A 20,876-nucleotide genomic window follows, 5' to 3' on the forward strand; every position below is an offset into this window, starting at 1 on the left:
GCGGCAGTCTGAGGGGGTGCGGCCAGCACATTCCCATCACCTGAGCTCACAGCCTCAGCCTCCCCAGATTCCAGCTGTCATCTGAGATTCAGAAATGACCAGGACTCGTTCTCTCATGAGCAGGGCCAGTGGTGGAGAGGTTAGCAATTCTGTAGCAGGCTCAGAAATGCGCCTGCCATTTAATTTTGATTGAAATCAGTGACAGATGATCCTAAAGCTGCCAAGCTTTCCAAGTTTAAGAAACCACAAAGCACATGTTGAGTTAAATTGTTACTTTATTTTCCTTTTTTTAAACGTAGCATGAAAGTCATCAAACATACAGATATAGCTCCTTACATGTTTTATTGTCTAAAGTTAGGTATTTTAACTATGAGATGAAAATCACCCCATTAAAATGCCAACATTTCTGAAAAACAGGTTTGGTACTTATGTGATGGGAAATTGACTCCTCGTCTAACCCCTCAACATCTTTCAGTCTAGAGTCACAGGAAGACAGCTCACAGCTACAGCTGCTAACACGTGGGAACTGTGCAAAGAGGGCCCCAGAACAACAAGCAAGGGGTTAAACTTTTGAAACAACAAGCAACCTCTTTATTTGTACAGAATCAGATTACAGAAGAAAAGCATCATTTTCCTTTTAGCCCTTTTATTAGTGTTTTTCCTCCACCCAACTTGTTCCTGCATACCAAGCAGCTACGAACAGTAAAAACCAACTGATTTAAAGTCCCTGAAACGCATGCAACTGAAAATTCCCTAAAGTATACAATCAGTTCCAAGTCTTTGGGTCTGATTTTTATTTAGCAGGGACTATGGTGCTGCTGGGTTACCAGCTGTGTCTATCGTGCTGGTGGGGTTCAGAGTGGCTGCTGCTTTGACTTCTGGCTGCGGTGTTTCAGTTTGGGGGCCTTCTTTATTTCCAGAGCTGTTCTTACTCTTGTCTGCTGCCACGGCGCCCATCTCCATGATTTCCTGCAGTGGCCGATCAGTTTCGAGGGAGCTGGGTTGCAGTTCATAAACCTGGACTTGCCCAGGGACATCTATTGCTTTCTGTTCAAGCTTTTCCAAGATGGTCTGCACCTTCCTGACGCCGTCCCTCCTGGCCTGGCGCACGTCAGCTCGTCCTTCAGGGTCCACCGAATCCAGGGCCAGTAGCTCTTTGGTCAAATACTCTTCTATCATCAGGTACTTTTTGTCAGTTTTCTTGCCTTCGAAGTTGTCTACTGCCTGCTCCAGCCCTTGCACCTTCTCCAGGATGGCTTCCACTTTCAGAACTCCTGGATGTTTTTGGGGGGCCTCAGCCTCTCCTGGCTTTGGGGGTGCGGTTTCAGCGGGGACAGGGCTGGGGGCTGCCCTCTCTTCTGCAGCCACATTCTTAGGGGAAGAGGGAACCACAGAAGGGCCGGGGCTGGGAGGGCCAGGAACCGCAGCGGAGGGAACCTTCACTTCCACCTTCTCGGCGGGAGCTGCGGGCTTCTGGAAAGCAGGCTTAGAATCCACATCCTTGCGGACCACTTGAATCGGGATGTGTCCAGGAGGGAGATCTGGTCCAGCTGGACCTGGCTTACTTTCTGGTTTGTTTTCAGGCTGGGGAATAGATGAAGATTCTTGACGGACCATTGGCTGCTGGGAAGAAGGGAAGAGGACACAAAGATATTTTTTGTAAAAACTGGCTGAGAGTCACAGGCCATTGTCTGCAGTGAGCACCAATTAGAAAGAAAACTGGGAAATGGATTTTTTTTTTTTTTTAAGTTTAACAGTATAAAAGAGATTTTTCAAAGTCAGTTAAAGCCTGTCACAAAACTTTAAAAATGACACTCATGTACATGACCAAACCATTTGTTTTGCTTCCACTTTGGACTTTGGTCTGTTTGTCTGTTACCATTCATGGAAGTTTTTGGAGATTCTTATGGCAATGAAAAGAAAGGAAAGCCAATAACATTTTCAAAAATGAAGATTCCACAAACTCAGGCTGACTGCCGAGCTAGTTCAGTGCCCACAGCTCAAAGCAAACACTGGGTGACTCAGACTCTCAGGTGGTGCAGCTGTGGGTGGCTGCCGTTTGTTCTCTTTCCTTATGCCGTGGAAAGGGCGAAACCTTCTCATCTCCTGTTTCACAAGGATTTAATTTGTTTGTTTGTTTTTAAAAACCTATGACAGCCTAGTGGTGTCTGCCCAGTATTTTTCAAAAGCAAGACGCCCCCAGTAGTTAACCGTGTAAGAATTCAGATGCAGCACATCTGGCGCAGAGCTAAGGCTCAGTGACATGTACGACCCCTGCACTGCCATCCGCCTGCTCAGGCTGACCTACTCTTAACTCGACTGTAAGCTGGAGCATACTTTTAAACCAGGAATATCTGGGCCCTTCCAGCATACAAGCTAATATCTAAAAACCCATTAAAAAAATCTCACAAACCCTAATTTCATCAACTAGGAAATAAGAGCTGGACTGTATAATTTCTAAAGTACTTCCAATATAAAATACTGAATTCTGCTCTAATGTTCAATTAGATGAAATCCTTACAAGCTTCCAAAAGGGGATCTTTGAGCAATCTACAAAAGGGAGGTCACCAATAATAATGTAAAGGGGTGTGAAAATAAGGTTAAACATTGTTTTGCCAATTATGTGGGAAAATATCAGTATCTCTACATAAGGGAACTTTTTTCCCCTAGGATTAGTGAACCTGAGTACGGATCTGTGGGACACTCAGCTGATGAAACACCAGCAACCTCTTTTTCCATAAAAACTCTTCTGCCAACCAGATGATCTCTATATTGGCTCTTCCCACTCAAGCACCCTGCTATGGGTTTTAGAACAATGGTGAGTAAAAAGAAGTGATTTTAGAAATACTTAAGAGAGGTTGCTCCATGGCCTGTACTCTTTAAAAATGTCAAGGTCATGAAAGCAAAGAAAGGCTGAGGAACTGATCCAAGCTTGAGGAGATGAAAGAGAAAGGGCATCTAAATGCAGTGCTTGTGATCCTGGATTCAATCCTGGAACAGAGGAACAAAACTGCTGTAAACGAGAGTTCAATATGGGCTAAGTGTTAGGTAATAGTATTGTAAAAGAAGGTTGATCTTCCTGAATCTGATCATTCTATTGTGGTTATGAATGAGAATGTCTTTTACTTAGAAAATACATGCTGAAGTATTTAAGGGTAAAGGGGCATGTTATCTGCCAACTAACTCTCAAATGGTTCAAAAATATATATAATACATAAAAAAGAAATGAAAAAGCAAACAATTATAACAACAAATATGGGTGAAGGGTATATGGGACTTTTTGTATGATTTCTTCAACTCTCCTGTAAGTTTAAGGTTACTTGTAAAAAAAACCAAAAACGTTAACAACAACAAAAAAACTGGAGTGCAGCAAGCTAGAAGCTGATTAAAACCCGATGACCTCTTCCCTCCAGGAACTGGTGCCCCAGGACCAGCAAGCCTGTACCAATGGCTTTTACCAGGCTGTGAGGTTCCCCACCCACTGCAGCTGGCCACTCAGCTATGCAACATGGCTGCAGAGAGAGCAGAGGGTGTAGGACATGGTCCCTGTCATGGAGCTCATAGCTGAACTAAAGAGATACGATGACCCCTTCTGAAATGCATATAATAGCCACATGCTCAACAGTAAGGGCTTCCTAAGAGGCTCTGTGAGAAAGATGACTAGATTCCATGGAAGAGGTGAGCTTGGCTTGTCCCTGAGAGGATGAGGAGAGATCGATGTGAAGGCATTTTGGGTTCAGGCTCAGAGCTGGGCATGGGCAGGGTGGGAGTGCACAGTGAAGAAGGATGGTGAGGAAGGGGAAAACCCACCTAGGCTGCCTGGAGACAAGGCTGTAGCTGGATACATGCAGGGGGTGCCTGAAGGGCCCTGCAAGGCAGGCAGGCGTGGTGAGAAATAAGGAGCCCTGGGGCCCTGGGGTATCAGGGACAGCATGGGTCCTGCCCAAGGCAGCCACATGGGAAAAAATGGTCAGCCAAGCAAAAGCCATAGAAAATGCTGAGAAGTCATAGCCCTTGTCCTGTACTTCTGTTGACGGCCAACTATTTCTGGAATGGCACCTTCCTGTAGTTACACCTGTAACTGGGAAGGGCTGCTAGGGGTATCCAGGGCACCTGTCCAGAGGCTCCACAGCCCCTGGAGAGGTGGCCACCCCAGCCAGACTGCCAACAGCTCACTCCCCATACCTGAGGCCTGTCGACCACGGTGTGCACACGGACGGGTGAGGGGGAGTGCACTGGCGTGCTGCTCCTGGCAGGTGAGCCCTCCCGGCTCGATGTACCCCGGACGGGCGATCTGAATGGTGATGCTGCCCGCAGGGGCCGGGGCTCCCACTCGTCGCCCTGGATCTTGTGGTACACAGGCTGGTGGGTCTGGTACTCCCCCTGCTGAGCCGGGTAGTGGGTCTTCTGGGCCTGGTGGAAGGAGGGCTGGGCTGCTGACCGGGAGACGTTCTGCTCATGGATCACGGGGATGGGGATGTAGCCCCGGGGCAGCTGGTGACCGCCTAGGCTGCCCCGGCCAGAAGAGGAGGGCAGGCTGGTTGAGGAGGACGAGGACGAGGAGTCGGACACCGCTGGGGACTGCGACCGCTGCAAGACACGAAGAGGAGAGGGCAGGGCCCCGTGAGTGATCCCTCGGCCCTGGTGCTCCAACCACGGTGAGTGGGGGTGGCTTTTCATTATGTGCCTGCTCATGGAAAGACATTTAGTAAGACTCTCCTGCTGCAAGCATTTCAGAGCTCAAAATGTAGTGTTAAAACCAGGTGCTCTGAAGTCAAGAGGCTTGGGTTTAAATTCTTAACAGCTTTCTGAGCCTCATCTGAAAAACGTGGAAAAGAACACCTCCCTCCCCCCTAAGGTTATTATGAAGATTAAGTAAAACAATCTGTCGATATGCCTTAGCCCAAGTCCCAACACAGAGGCAGTGCTCTTTCCACTTTATCTGTTGTTACTACCTGACATTTCACTTCCTCTTTCCTTACCCCTTTTCTCTACTCATCTAGAGAACTCAGCTGAGCCCCTGAGAGCTGTGCTCTTGGGTGGCTCAAGGGAAGTCCCTATTCCCTTGGACCACCTAGAAATTAAGGATGGGGGACTCCCACATTGGCTTCTAAGATCCTTGCTCACTTAATTTGTTAAGACTTATCTGATACGTCAGTGCTTGATATGTCACTTTTGATTACAACAAAAATATTACAAAATAGGTATTCCTTCTCTGAAAAGGGAAAAGAGCCCCTGGTACCCTGCATAACGGCAGTTTTTCACGCCCAAGCAGGTAGCGAAGCTAAAGAGGCTCAGAATAGAGCCAGGTGAGGCTATCATGACTCTGGGTGTGGACAGGAAACAAGAATCTGTGCTTAAGAACAAGGCCAGTGGACATGACTGGACACTCTGCAGCCTGGAAGATGAAGAGGGTTTGCTGCTTCAGAATCCTCTGAGGGGCCTCCGCCGGATAAAGAACTAATCCACCGACACACCCCATCTCAGAGCAGCTGCCTTCTGACTCCTTATTTTGGATTTCATTTCAAACTGAGGGACACTGTGGATGCTGTGAGCAACTAGGGGGCAGGTCTGGTGTCTCGTTTTTCTATCAACATAGCTCCAAGCGGTTCATATCGATCCATTAGTTGAAGTGTGCTTCCGAATCAAGAAAGTCTGGTGTGGCTAGGGAGCAATGGATTAGGAGACAGAAAATCAGGTTTCCAGTCTCAACTCTCTCTTCTACCTGCATGCGTGTTGCCCAAGCAATCTGCCCTTCTGAGCTCTGATTCTTTAACTACAAATGTAAGCCACATGGCTCCTGCCGTGGCAGCCAGTGAAGCGAGTGGGGGGTCAGGAGGCTGTCCGGCTGGCTTTGCTGGGTGACTTGTGATCCCGGGCCAGGCCCAGAACCCCTGCGGCCCTGCTCTCCCGCGGCCTGAGCCAGGCCTCTCCTCACCTCGGGTCCGTGGGATGCGGGGGGCTGGGCTGCCGCAGCTGCTGCCGCCTGTCCACACTGTTTATCTGGCTGGGTGGCTTCCACCATTCCCCGCAGAGGTGACTGGGACCTCTGAGGAGTCGCCGTGGCTGCGGCCTCAGTCCGGAATCGCTGCGTCCCAGGCTGGGTGTAGGCATGGAAAGGGTACGGCTGCCGGCTCTCAGCACCTTCGTGGAGGACAGGAATGGGGATGTAGCCTGGCCGGAGCTGGGGGTACACAGGGTGGCCTTCCCTAGTGTGCAGCAGCCTGGAGCCCTCTCGGGAAGGGCCATTTGCAGAGGCTGGAGTTTCCTAAAAAAAAAAAAGGAGAAACACAGACTGGTGAGAGGCTGGGAAGGAAACACTCTTGGAGAAGAAACAGCCTGGTACTGAGCACTCCAATCTACAGAGAGAATTTGGGGATCCCCCGGTGTCAGCCAGGATGCTGGAGCTCAGGGAGGTGGCTGCTCCACAGCTCCCCTGCTTCTACCAAACACCCCCTCCCCGACAGAGCCTGTGGTGTGGCCGGAGGTGTAGAAGCAAGCAGGATGAGTTTAGGTATCTGCTGAGCAAAGAAAGACATTCCAATTTCCCAAACTGGTAGGACAGGTTTGTTTTCTGGTGAAACCAGGCATCAGTGTATGTAGGAGAGCCACTCACTGACAGTCACCCAAATCTGCAGAGACCCAAGATCAGATCCCACAGGAAAGAGGCTTCAAATCCAACTCACTACATTACAGCACACTTCTCTGCTTCAACATAAGGTCCTCCAGTTTCTCAACATTACGGAGATTCGACTGGACCCAGACATAAACACAGAACAGAGAAGAAGCAGGGTGGGGGGCAGTTGGCTTCCTATGAATGTTTCAGAACAAGCTGCAGGAAAGGGAGATACAGAAGGAATGCAGGCGCCACACAGGACGGGAACGAAACCCAGGGATTAATTGTGCTGTCCCATGATGCCAACGACGCCCGCTGGGTTGAAGAGGCTGGGGTCTCTCTCGCATGCCCTCTCATGAGGTTCTCGCTTCAGTGGCCCAGCTATTTTGGGACCCTTGGGAAGGCCAAGTTCCAGATGTAACACAGGGAAAGATCTTATTTCAGACCACAAGGCCAGCCAGCCACTCTCTGGGCAACAGAAGTCAAGGTCCCCAAGGTCCTAACTGTGCCCTGGGCACGGAGGGTCCTTTACAGAGGAGGGGGCTGTATAGCTCGGCATAGTCAACCAGCTGTCAAGAAGAAGAGTGGTCCTTCCTCAAGAAGGCATCTCTCTGAACTGCAAATGCCCAAGGCTGAGAATCATGAGCTTGCACGGGGTAATTTCTACCGCTGCAAAGCCGGTCAATAGTAAGGGAAGACACTGAGGGCTGATCTGCATTTAGCGTGAGGAATCATTTTAATTAGGCAATGTTTCTTTATTTGGGTGCAGGCAAGACCAGGTGGGAGACCCCAGAATTTTGGAAACCCTGCCCCACCCTGTGGAGCACCTCCAGCCACAGGAAAGGCAAGGGTGGCTCCATGTCCTTGGGGACATTAGCAGACAGGCAGGCTCAGATTAGAATGCCCACATGCTCAGGACAGTGGCATTACTTTCGCCTACTTAACTCTCAGGTCACCCAGGAGCAGGGAAAAGGTCCAGGCCACACATTCAGAATCAAATTCCTGCTGTAGAAGGGAGCCAGCAAGAGGTGCTGAAGAAAGCCCTACCACTCAGTGTCCAGTCACAGCAGGCCTTCTGGGCATTTTAACCACTCACTGGGGTGCCCTCTTTCCAGTGTGAATCGGGGGCCTGGTCAAGTCCTGGACGTCACCTTTGCTGGTGCACGGGGGTCACTATTTCTTCCCAGCCATGCACAAAAGCCTCACGCCATCTGAACACACCACGGATCTGAGCACTTAGCAAGCCCTCATCCCCTGCCGCCCTCTGCCACAGGGCTGCTGGGTGCCATGGGGCTAGCAAACCAGCAAGGCACCATCACTGCTATCAAGGGGCTTGCAAGAAAGTCTAAAGAGGCCTGAAACAAACAGAATGCAAATTCCTGGGACAGATTGGAGGCCCTGCCCTTTGGGGGAGACCATGGACTTTGGAGCTAGAAGGATCCAAGTTCCATACTTATTCCCGTGGGTTAAGAGGTCTGTGATCTTGGATAATTCCCTCAACCTCTGCAAACCTTAATTTCCATATCTTGCAACACCTGCCTTGCTGGGTGGTTGTGGGGTTTTTTGAGAGCCTACTGAGGACATCCGGTAGGCCTCCAACAATCACTAATTCCCTCCCTAAACAGGCACAAGATTGTAATCAGACCTAACTGCAGGAAATGGATTAATGACTGGGAAGGGTCACTGAGAGAGCCTTTCAGGAGATGGAAATGTGCTATATCTTTTTCTAAGAGGTGGCAATACAGACATATACTCATGTAACTATAAATCTATATACTTCCCTGGAATCCCCATTCTTCCTATCCCCTGCCATTCACCACCCACACTACCTGATTTTACCAAGCAAGGGCTGGAACCCACTGTCCCTTTCACAGCCTGCTGCTGGCTATGCCTCTGCTTGGACCCTTCCAGGGCCTGGAATCTTTAAATAGGCCTGGCTGAGGGTTGGCTCCTCTTGGGGGAGGCCTGAGGATCCAGAAGGCACTGTAGCTGGCTCGCCAAGAGTTGCACATTGTATGCACCTCAAGGAATATATTTTGTACCTCGACTGAAAGAGAGAGACAGGAAGGATGGGAGGGAGGACAAGCCTGCCTAAGGGGCTGGGCAGCAGAGGCCGCCTCCCCCAGGCAGTGCTCCACCTGGGCCTTGAAAGATGGGGCGTGGCACGTTTGGGTCGATGAAGTTAAGAATGAGGTCACTGGGGGTGGGGTGGGGGGGTGGAGCAGAAGTTGGAAAGGGGGTGGTGCGTGAAGATGAGTGCTGAGCTGAAAAGATGAGGCTGCAGGCCCAGACGCCAGGCTGCAAGCAGAGAGCTGCGTCCACTGTCCCGGAGCTGCTGACTATCCCGTAAGAGGTGCTTGGAAGAGAGCAGGGACTGCGAAGGAGAAACCTGGCCACAGTAGGAAGGGAGGGAAGACGTCAGGGGAGAGGGTAAGGAGGTGAGGTTAAAGCAGGGACAGATGAAACGGAAAGGCCTCAGGCTGGCAGGGCCTGAGGGGATGTGAGGGGAAGGAGGCCTCCATGAAGACTCACAAAACCACGGCTGCCCCCTGGGGCACAAGGCGGGCAGGCAGGGCTAGAGGCTGCTTTCCCTCCAGTCCTGAGGTAGGTACTCTTGTTCTGTGTGAATTAATGACTCATGCCATTTAATTTTAAAACCCATCTCTCCTCACAAGCTTCAAATCTAAAAGAAACCACATCTACTTTGTAGAATAGAAAATGAAACATTCCTACCTAAATGAATAACTTACACCAAAGAGAAAACTCTGGCCCATGATAAGAGCTGCACTGGGAATGCCGACAACACCTTCCAACATTTTCCACCCTATCTTATAGCCCTGCCCCTAGCGAATGCAGTCAGAGATGCTTCAGTTTTTACTAACCGATTACTTCCTAAAAAGCACTCCTTTAAAGAGTTAAATTGCCCTTTCTATCTTCTATGCTGTTTTTAAATCACATTCTAGTAAAAAAAATTATGTAATTTTTTTAATCAAAGAAGGAAAAAAAAACCAAAAAGCTTAGATAGTTATGATTCCCCTAGAATATGACTAAACCATGTCTCTTGGGTCCCATAGTGTCCTCATGTTCAAGCGCAAGCTCAGAAAAAGCCTACTGGCTACAGCAGCATCTTTCTGACTTCAAGGAGGACCTGGGACGGCTGCTTTGACTCGGCCCCGGCAGGTGGGACTCGATGTGACTCCGTGAGAGCACCAGGGTACAGGCACAGATGGCAGCGCGTGCCCAGCCTGGTGCCCTCGCATGCCCGCCTGGCTCACTTCTTCAGGAATAAATGGTGGCACTGCGGGCATTTTCCAGCACAGCTCAGCTCGTTAACTCTGGATAAAGACACCAGAAATACATACTTACAAAGTCCAATTAGGAAATAAAAGCCCAGAGGGTAGGGTTCTGATTCTCATTGCTTATCTCACTACACTAGTTTATTAAACAAATTGGTTAATTCTTCCAACCTGTTTGTATGTTGCATTAAAATCCCCTGAGGCAAGTCCATGAGATGGCCGGGATAAAAAGCAGGGAAAAATTACCCCAAAGGAGCCAAAATTTGCCCCATTAAGTATATTAGGTTAAAACAATTTTGTGTTAGGTATATTTTAGCACAATACAAAATGTAAAAACATAAAAGATATCATTACAGAAAGGCTGGGGTCCATTCCGAGCTTGGGGGAGCAGTTGGGCTAGTCTGGCCAAGAGCTCGTCTGAACTCGTTACTGGTATTCCATAACAGTAACATGGGCACGAAGGGAGACCTGGAAAGAGCTTGCACTTGGGTCCTAGTCCTGGACCTGCCCCTCACTGGTGTGTGACGTAAGCAGCCCACATTCCCTCTCTGGACCTGAGTCTCCTCAGCTGTGAAACGAGGGGAAGCTCAGAAATATTCTGTCTAGCTAGTGCTTCTCAAACTTTAGGGGGCATCAGAAGCATCCAGGGAATTAAAAAAATAATATATGCAGACTAAATTCCCGGAAAGTCAGATCTGGTAAGCATCTGGTGGAGCCCAGCCCAGAATCAAAAGGTCCCCATGTGCACCTAAAGCAGGTAGCCCAGGGACTGCACCCAGAAACACCAATCAAAAGTTCCTTTCAGCTTTGCCATCCCATGGCCTCAGATTTCCCAGGTCCCTTCTAGTTCTAAACAGCTACATAAAGCTCAAAAACAAGGAAAAGTTAGTATCACAAAAATCTAAAAGCAAACATTCTCAGCTGCAGTCAAAACTAAGAGGAAGCTGCTGACCCCCCAGCAGGAGTCCTTGTGACTTAAAAGCAGGGCAGGACCTCTCTCTCTCTAACTGAGCCACCTCAACAGGTGCACTCACTGCCCTCCCCGCTACGTGGGACCTGATTCCCAGGGGTGTAAACCTTTCTGGCAAAGCAGGATATGACTCCCGGGGATGAATCTGGACCTGGTATCGTGGAATCGAGAATATCTTCTTGACCAAAAGGGGGATGCAAAATGAAATGAAATAAAGTTTCACTGGCTAAGAGATTTCAAATGGAGTCCCGAGAGGTCACTCTGGTGGACATTCTTATGCACTATATAGATAACATTTTTTAGGTTTTAATGTATTGGAATAGCTAGAAGTAAATACCAAACTCCAACCCAGTAGTCTGGACTCCTGAAGACGACTGTATAATCATGTAGATTACAAGGGGTGACAGTGTGATTGTGAAAACCCTGTGGATCGCACTCCCTTTAGTGTATGGATGGATGAGTAGAAAAATGGGGACAAAAACTGACAAATAGGGTGGGATGGGGGGGATGGTTTGGGTGTTCTTTTTTTTACTTTTATTTTTTATTCTTCTTCTGATTCTTTCTGATGTAAGGAAAATGTTCAGAAATAGACTGTGGTGATGAGTGCATAACTATGATTGTACTGTGAACAGATGATTGTATACTATGGATGACTGTATGGTATGTGAATATATTTCAATAAAACTAAATTAAAAAAAAAAAGGCAGGGCAGGAGCAATAAATAGTTTTGGGCTCTTACTTCATATATGCAGCCACTGTGCAGGGGGGTCACACATTCTGGGCTTCAGTGGAGAAGGGTCTGCCATTACCCTTTCACAGTAGGGTGCTTGTCTAATGAGTGGCCTCTGAACCCGGAAATGGGGTTCCTCTGTGAACCCCAGTCCAAGGCAGAGTGCTCAACACCTCCAAACCACAGCTCCCACCACTCTGTGTGAATTCAGGTGGTAATAACAAAGCTTAACTCTTCGGGTTGCCCCCGTAGCACTTCTGCCTTGACAGCACTAGAGTCCTAAGTAGGACAGATTTTATTAACTGGGTTTTTAGGCCAGAAAAGCCTCCACTCAGGTCAGGTGTTGGTTTTTACCCACCACACTTCAAAATTCCTAAAACAAAGGAAAAAGAAAAAAAAAGCAGAGGGAAATAGAGATCCTAAAACCTCCCATAGAGCTAAGATCTGGATCAAAATTAAATGGCTTGGCTGGCCTCTACCAGGCAGGAAACAAAGCAAGAGGAAAACTCTTCTAAAGCACAAATAGAGCATTGAGTTTCAATGTCTTACCAAAACTTTGCATTTGTTTTGATTGCAGGCCATAAAAATGAATTAAGCACGAGTGACAATTTGGAATATAAATAATCATTTGCATCCCTACAGCCAAACCATCAAAATTCCTTCAGTTCCCAGTGCGGTGTGATGCAGAGTCTCCCCTACCGCTCCTAGCACCATGTTGGGCACACAGTACACAATGGACAAATTCTGAATAATCAGCTAATCCCACCTTCCACCATAGTCCATTTACTGTACAACAGAGGCATGAGGCTTTGTGCTGAGACTCCCTTTCCACAAACTTGGTACGTCATCATGAGTCATGGGTTATCGGTGGCTTTATCTGATATGCCTGTTATCAGAAAATACTTTTTTTCCCTTCATTCCACAAATAGTTACTGACTTACCCAGCAGACCCAGCTTTCCTTCAGCAACAGAAGGCTTGACCCATTGTCTCCTCAGCCTAATTCCTTAATGGTTCCTACCAAGTTGCTCACGAGCCTGTTGGAGTTAGAAGCTCCTTTATCTGAGGGTTTGAGGATTAAAAGCCTTTAAGAGCACTAACTAGCAGGGATGCCATTTTCTTTTCTGAGAACTGTGTCTAAATTCCACAGCCTGGAAGCAAAAGCACAACTCTAGCTGCCCGGAGCCCTCAGCTCCCCTCTCCCTCCAAGGCCCCTGTGGGGTCCCTGCAGAGGCCATGCAGACAGGACACTCACAACCAAGCGTCAAAACCCAACTGAAGGAAATATTAACTAAGTCGGCTCCTTGAGCACAGCCCCTGTGGGTCCTAGGGGAGAAAAGCCAGAAGGAAGGCGGGGTCTCCTCAGCATCCTCACGGCCCCCCCTACCCCAGCCCACCCCAGTCTCCATCAGAGGCCACTGCCACACGGACCACAGCCCTGCTGGAGGGAGGGCTACGCTCAGTCAGCACCCTGCCCCCAGGTCCCACAGACACTCCACGGTGCAGACGTGGGAACTGGGATGTGGCCCAAGGTCACCCAGGAAGTTACTGCAGAGCCAGGCTGAGGCCCTGGGTGCTCCTGAACTCGTGGCTTCAGGCACATAAATATGACCTACTTTTTTTTCAGGGAAAAGCATCTAAAGCTTTAATCAACCGAAAGCTGTGAATCACAAATGGAAAAATACCTGAATTTACCATATTAAGAAGCAGAGATCAGGAAAAGGCACTCTCCTCAACTGAACCATTTCCATGGAATTTTCAAGAACTTGTCTTGTAGTAAAAGCAAAAACACCAGCCAATCACTTAGCTGTTTCATCTCCTAGGCATTTGCAAGCATTTGTTAGATATCCATGTGAAGGGAACCACTAGGCAGGCATTTGTGCAAAATTCAGTTGTTTAAAAAGAAAAACTCCCCAATTCATCACCTACAGCTCGGGGAAGGAGAGACCCTCTTCTGACCAATGGTAGCAGCCTTGGAATGAATTCTTGTGGGACTCTCCTCCCACCCTATGCAGCTTCTCAAAACATTCCCCCCCACTTACAATCATACTCCCCAGAGGACAGTGGCGATTAGAAGCCCCCTCCCTCTCCTTCCATCTGTGGTGACATTTATGCCCCTTAGAGCTCAGCCCAGAACAGCAGATGGCTGGTCCCTCATCAGCATGGCTTGGCTTCCCTGCAACAGGGCTCAGTCACCTGGTTCCTGCCTGGAACTGTCCTCACGATGGCTGAGGGAGATCCCCCGGCCTCAAGAAGTCAGGGTTGGGGGTAGACCAGCACTCAAACAGCATTTTGCGGGGAAACACAGTTCCACCTCCGGCCGTGGGATGAGTCTGCAGGCTGAGGGAGTGGTAGGCTGCAGGGCCTCCACTGGAACCTCGTGATGTGTGGCCGAGTGACTGCTTAACTCTGTCCTACTCTCCCCAGGAGGAACACAGGAACCCCGTGGCAAGGCTCTGTCTGAGGGCCGTCTAGGCAGTGGTCCACAGGGAGTCAGCTGACCATGGTGCCAGGATAGTAAAAGGAGACCTACTTCTGAGAAACAAGACCCAAGCACAGCCAGAATAGTCAACTGTTTACAGAGGCCGAACACCCATCCACGGGGACCTTTCCACTTCACAGCAGAGGCTGTGAATGTTGCCATGGCTTGTACAGTCTTGGGCCAAGCCCTGGACTAAACCTTCCCTGAATGCTCTGCCCTGATCCTCAGGACCCTGCTGGACAGGTTGCTGTGCCCATTTCACAGAAAGGGAATGTGAGGCTCAGGGAAGGTAAGTGATTTATCCAAGATCACTAGAACCCAGGCTTGCCTGACCCTAAGGCCAGAGTCACTCTTCACACCACATCTGTATCTGTGTGAGGATAAATATTTGAAGCTAATGTCTCCAAACCCTTTCCTTCCCGGGATTAAACACAGCAGGAGTGGAAGCATTTCATTTCGCCCGGCCAAGCTGGGCTGAGGTTCAGACATGGAACATTCAGTCCGAGTGTGCTCTGGGTCAGGGAGCCGCAGCTCAGTGCTGAGTCATTGGCCCAGCAGAGACAGGGCAAGTGACAGCAAGAGCACTCAGCTCTGCTCTGAGTCACCACAGCCCCAGGACTCCACGCGTCCCTCGTGTGGGGACTCTCTCAGAACCCGGCCTCTGCGGGAGAAAACCCAGTTCAACTCGGAGGGGACAGCTGGCTCCCCTCTGATGCTGAGGGTCTCTGGAATGAATGTGGAAGACTCAAAAAGTGAAGTGGCACATGCTTTCCTACCCTCCCACTGGAGGAACTATGAACTATTCATTCACTCAGTTAGTGTCTGAGAAAATTAAAAAGTAACTGAGAAAACTGTAACTCTTCTTTAGGGGACACTGAGAAAGTTATGTCAAAAGAGGAAATGTTTGTTCCCCAACAGGAGGAGAAGGAATTGTCAGAGGGAAGTCTCAAATCAGTTCACTCAGGCATGGCTCTGTGCTGGGAGCACTTTTGGGCAACAGAGCTTTTGGTGGCAGGCAATCTGCAATTCTGGACTCTTCTGAATTGACAGTGAATAAGAAGTTTCACATATAAGGGGTCTGATCTTACTACCAGCCACAAGAAAATTAAAATTAAAAGCGGACTCTTCTCCAGTGCCGGGGGCTGCTCTCTGTGCAAGGATGGGTTAGCGGCCCCCAGCTCGGAGCCTCCCCAGTTAGTCTGCTCCAGGATGCTGTCACTATGGGAACACATGGGTCCTCTAGACTCGTAAGGATGAACTTCCTTGTGGAGAAAAGGCCATTCAGAATGTTATATAAAAAGCAACAGGCCTTGGGGACATTTGGGAGCCTGGGACAGGCTACAAGCCATCTTACACTGCAGTCCTTGCTTCTAGCAACAGGCATATCCCTTCTGAGTTTGTACTTCACAACGGGTGGTTTTTCTCTAACCAGCCCATGCGCTCCTGAATCCACGCCCAGATTTCACTCTTCTCCACCATGAAACATCCATTCGATTTTCACTGACTATATAGACCATGCCAGGCAGAAAAGGAAAAAAAAAGCAGACTCTGGCCCTAGCAGCTCTCAAAAGTAGTGACTTTTGGAAGAAAGACTCAAAATTTTAAAATGTGGACTTCAGAGAAGGGACAGCTTGCTCCCAACTGGCACAAAACAGGAAATGCTTCATGGAGAACGAAGGGGGAAGAGCTGTCCTCGACATGGCATTTGCGAACAGCACAGAGCAGGTGCTCAGTAGATTTTTAATGGATTGAATAAGCAAGTCAAAACTTGGGCCCATCTCCTTCCAGAGTCCAGGCGCAGGAAATGAGCCAACATTTCCGACCAACTGTACAAAGATGGACTTCAAGGCTGTTTATTACCCTGGCTGTGCCTGGATGTAAGCTCTGAAGATGGAGGAGTTTCTAGAAGCGGTCAGGCCCCCTGGGGGCAAGTCTACCTGCCACCTCTTAGGAACCCCAGCAGGGGCAAAACCTTGAGCCACAACAGCCTCCAATTCTGCCACAACTGAAGGTCTTAGGCCAGTCACAGACCCTCTCCAAGTCCGTTTTCTCGTGCCTAAGACACACTTCATGGTTCCCACCTCAGAGAGTTGCTTTGAGGATTTAAAAAGATAAGGTTTATAAAGCACTCTCCAGTGTCTGGCACACACTTATAAATATGTTGACAGACAAAAAATATTACATTCATTCCTTCCTAAAGAAATTCTTTCTGATTAAGTTTTTTTGCAAGCCGCCTTGCTTCCTGAAATGCTGCCAAGGCTTTAAAGAAGCCTTAAAAGAAATATGTGAAAAATTAACAATATCAGATATGTCACAAAGCATCACAAGTGCCAAAGGGAGGAAAAGAGACCAACTTCTGCATCTGCAAAATGAGGGGGTTTTGAGCATGGCCTGAAAGCCACAGCTGCCTTAGAGCCTCAAAGCCACTACCCAGTCTGAGTTCCTCGGCACTGGGACTTGATTCAGTGAGGAAAGGGGAGCCAGGAAGGCACTGGGGAATAATAGTGTACAGCATAACAGAGGAGGGCTCACCAGTGGCCTCAAGACCCAGGAAGACACCAGAGCTTCCTAACAAGCAAGGCCTCTGTCTTAACCTCCCAGTTTCTCTACTTAAGGCCTCTTAATTTTTTTTTAAGAGCTATATTAAAAGAGCAAATATTTGAAAGAAAAAGAGCAGATTTGTATTACATAGTTTCCTATTTTTGATGATAAACATCAGAACATCAATTTTAAACATCAATAAAAAATAATAAACATGGAGAATAGTTTACATAAGGCACCCATGTGCCATTCCAGAAACGAGGATGGTGCTAATCAAGCCTCATGGGTGGTATGAAGCTTTATGACTCACAACCAGACCCAACGGCATCAAACAGCTAAGCCTCCCCAGCCCTGGCTAACATCAAACGCCGCCCGAGTTCCTGTGAACGGACACTATGCTCGTAAAGGACAAATCTACTATACAAAACAGGGGACAAATTATGTTCTCAGAGGGGCAGCCAGTTCTTGCATGAGCCAAACAAGGGGAAAATGAAGGTCTTAGATGAGCTGAACCTGGAGGAATTCTGGCTTGGCTCATTATTGCCTCACCCCCACCCCCACTCCAACAAATCACCATTCACCCATCTGCAAAACAATCTGCTGAGCCCTAACTCATCTTGCTGGCAATAGGAAGGAGAGAACACCACTCATTTCCTGACTGTGCTCAGATTCTAAGAGGTACAAGAACTTGCAACTGATGTGGAAAAAGCAAGATGATCTCATCTTTAAGAAAATTCAGGAGGCTCTGCTGAACCTGAAGCAGAATAAATGACTCTATCTACATCAATCATAACTCAAAACATTTCCAATTTCCTCTGAAAGACTGTTTACCTCTCACAGTGCCTGGAAATAACCTGTCAAATTATTATGGAGTGTTTCTGCTGGGAGAACAGGACAAGAAGGAAGCCTCTGGGCTCACCTCTTCCTGGGCTATAGCAGGGTCTTCAGACAGCCCCACATCGGTCTGATCACTTCCCCACGCCCAGCACAGCCGCCCTGCCAGACTCTGCAGGATGTCTCCTCCTTACACCCCAAAGCCCATAATCTTGTGCCACGCACTGGGCAAGTTTCACCAAGAAGTAAAACGGGGGCCAGGGAGAGCTCTGCAGATGAGATGTTAAGCAGGTGCCGCTTCAGAAGGAGCCCAGGGACTGCACACAGGCATATGGTAAGAGTCACAGCTCCCTGTATACAAAACAAGGATCCCAGTCCTTCAAGGGCTCCCAAATGCCAGTCTGGCAAATCAGAATCCTCAAGAAAGCTTTTTAAACTTACAAATTCCTGGGCCCCACCGTGAGCGATTGACATTCAACATGCTGGAGAGATGGGTGTAGGGGCTGTAGGGTGGGGCTGATGACACAGCTGGCAATCTGTGATCTTGAAAGGCTCCCGTGGAAATGGCCAGGCTTGGAAATCAGTGCTGATGACCTCTAAGATTTGCAGCACTGAAGCAGTACTGGTCCTTGAGAGGAGAGGGCCCCCCTCTCGTGCAGGGAGATTTGTACACAATACTCCAAAATACCCAGCCTCTGTTTCATTCTGGGAGGAGAGCAGGGAGGAGTGGTTGCACCAGAACTGGGCACTTCCTGATTCCAAAGCAAATGCCAACCCTCTGCTGGGAAAGGGGTCTGGACTGGTAAGAACTTGCCAGGTGCTTAGTGGGAAGCTCAAGTGTGTAGAAAACCAAAATCCAGAAGACTGCAGGTGGGGAGGTGCAGCTGCTTAGAATGGAGCTGGGTAAAGCCCAGTGCCTTTGTCTCTAACACTCCAGGCTCAGCGATGATGGGGGTAAAAGAATCACTCTAACCACTTCAGGAGAAGATGGGAAGGTCAACTGTGAGATGACAGAGTATAAAAGACTAAATAAAACACAAAGTTCTAGTCTTTTCCTTCCATGAAAGCCACCTCTTTGCCAACATGGTTAGAACATAAAAAGTCCTGAAGGTGAGTCTTCCCAGGAAGTGTACTTAGCAAATTGCAGATGCGCAGGGATGAGCTTTGAATTGACTGACAGCATTTACTCTCAAAGGTGTCCTTTGTTTTGCACCAGGGCCCTTTCCTCATTTTGCATTTAAAAAAACAATTTTTAATAAAAAATAATATTGAAAGATTTTACATTGTTTTTAATCTTTTCCAGTGTCAGACTTCTGATTTAGTAGTTCTTGTTTTCTATTTTTTTTTTTTTAAGTAATAATCGTAATTTGGCCTCTTTTTTCCCCTTAAGTAGTTTTATGAAACCATAGCCTAACCTATCCACAGGGTGGGGACAGGAAGCAAAGCAGCAGGCAATCCAACTCCCTGGGAGAGTTTCTCTTGAAAACAAAGTGCTGGCAACCTGGGTCTTATACTGAACTCACAGTGTATGTTCCAACTTGAACTTCACTGAAAACAAAAGGGTGCCAGCAGATTGTGACAGGCCCATCTCTACAGGGAGGGTACACAAAAAGGTATATGTAATTATGTCCATGCCAACTAATTACAGCTTCTATTATCTAATTTTCAGAAATAAATATACAATTAATTCCTTGTAACTATAAATTGCTGAGTGTACAATATCTCACTTTTGGGCACAAGAGTTTTACCAATATTTTTCAAGAAAAATGTGCATACAACCCAACGTGAAACATACATATAAGTCATAAAAATGCCTTATAAAGCATTTTTAACTTTGCAACTTTTTAAATCTTCAAAATAATTGACCAGTTTTTACTGTTTTTATTTTGCCCAGACAGTATTAACAGTTACCCTTTCTCTAAGTACACTATTTATTTTTCCAAACGTTTTATTTTGAGAAATTTTAATGTTTAGAAAGTTGTTCCAGTACAATTAATTAATGTTTATTTTCAAATTGTCATGCTCCTAATGATTAAGAAGTAAATATCCTTGCATGTATATAAATGAGGTTTATTTCTGCAGTACAGGAGTATTACTAGGTAATGATTTGCATATGGGAAACAAATCCTAAACATTTAAATGCCATAACAAGGACGGGAATCCATTAAAACAAAAAAATCATCATTCTCTTTCTCTTTCTCTCCAGTGTGAGGCGATGTCTTAAGGCAAGGGCCAACCGCCTGGGAGAAGAGCATCTTGTTTTTGACAAGTCACACTAGAATACATTGTTACCGAAAAAAATTCTCAAACAACGATACAATTCCAATTTTAAATACAGAAAAGAAAAAACGTCCTGAGTCACTCTGTCCCCGAGCCGGGAGGGTAAGGTCAAGACACCCCTCAACCAAGTTGTCGAAAAGTAGAGGAAAAATTCATTAAAGACCACCACCCTCGCACGCGATAGCCCTTCAGGTCAGCTGACGCGCGAACCTTCCAGTAACCAGGATTCCCGGACCTGAAGCAGAGCCGCGGCAGGCCCAGGCCCAAGGCTCCCGCTGCCCAGGCCGGCCGCCGCTCCCAAGCCCGGGAACTCGGGGGCCAGCTCTCGACCCCGCGACCCTCCGCCCCGTTTCGAGTCGCACTTCCCGCCCACCCCCCCCAGTCAAAGGCGGCCGGACGAGGACTGACCCCTCCGGGGGCCCCGACGCCTCTCAAGGCCTCGCTAAGGCGCAAGTGGACGAGCTCGGGGTGGGGCGCCCCGACCCCCGAGGGGAACGCGGAGCTGGGGTCAACCTCGCGCTCCCCCAGCCCAGCCGCCCTCGGGCCCGGCCTGACCCCCGGTCCAAGAGGGCCGGCTCACCTTGGGGCCCTCGGGGGGCACGCGCGGGTCGTTCCACGTCGTGGTGCGGCTGTTGTGGTCCACGAAGAAGGGCCAGCCGGTCTGCGGGTCGATCTTGATCTCCCAGCCGGGGGGCAGCGGGTCGCGGTCGCCGGCGCCGTTGCCGGACGCCATCTGCACCATGGGCGAGTGGGTGGCTGCGCTCATGCTGGGCGCGGGGTCGGCCCGGGGCGGCGGCCGCCGGAGCGCGCGGTGCGGGGTCCCCGAGGGGAAGCTGGTGCCGCGTGCCGGGGTGCGGGCCTCCCGGGCGCCGAGTCACTGGGCCGCCGCCGGAGGGTGAGCTCTGCGCGCCGCCGACGTGTCCGGGAGGCCGGCGCCGGGCACCTTTATGAATTAAAGGAGGGGGGTGACGTGGCCTGAGAGGGCTGGAAGAGTCTGGAAATAGCCTCCTCACTGCCAAAGGGGAAGGAGGAGATAAAGGGAGGCAGCAACTGGCCGGGTAGAAACTTCTGGTCCCATCCAGAGAAGTTGGCGGCGACCGCGGGTTGGATGCAGAGCTCCGCCCTGAGT

General features: G+C 48.8%; 1 protein-coding gene across 2 annotated transcripts; it reads right to left on the reverse strand.

Annotated features, from left to right (window-relative positions):
• Positions 1-257: 257 nt before the first annotated feature.
• BAG3 (BAG cochaperone 3) lies at positions 258-20,866 on the reverse strand. Of its 2 annotated transcripts, none has more exons than XM_037804986.1 (4): positions 20,328-20,866; positions 5,939-6,268; positions 4,186-4,590; positions 258-1,620 (listed from the first exon to the last, which is right to left on the reverse strand). In XM_037804986.1, exons 1-4 carry the CDS (start codon positions 20,511-20,513, stop codon positions 808-810), a joined length of 1,734 nt encoding a protein of 577 aa, XP_037660914.1. In that variant the 5' UTR covers positions 20,514-20,866; the 3' UTR covers positions 258-807. The 2 variants fall into 2 exon arrangements, with proteins under 2 accessions (XP_037660914.1, XP_037660913.1); XM_037804985.1 differs by having other exon boundaries at positions 258-1,623; positions 20,328-20,659.
• Positions 20,867-20,876: the final 10 nt, after the last annotated feature.

Source organism: Choloepus didactylus, chromosome 15 (genome assembly GCF_015220235.1).
Source record: "Choloepus didactylus isolate mChoDid1 chromosome 15, mChoDid1.pri, whole genome shotgun sequence".
Classification (NCBI taxonomy): Eukaryota; Metazoa; Chordata; class Mammalia; order Pilosa; family Megalonychidae; genus Choloepus; species Choloepus didactylus.

Excerpts from the sequence above, each read along its gene's own strand:
- BAG3 (XM_037804985.1), bottom strand. The coding sequence starts at position 20,513 with ATGAGCGCAGCCACCCACTCGCCCATGGTGCAGATGGCGTCCGGCAAC. Across the intron at positions 6,269-20,327 it reads TGCCCCCCGAGGGCCCCAAG|GAAACTCCAGCCTCTGCAAA; the intron begins GTGAGCCGGCCC and ends TTTTTTTTTTAG. Across the intron at positions 1,624-4,185 it reads CCGTGGTCGACAGGCCTCAG|CAGCCAATGGTCCGTCAAGA; the intron begins GTATGGGGAGTG and ends CCTTCTTCCCAG.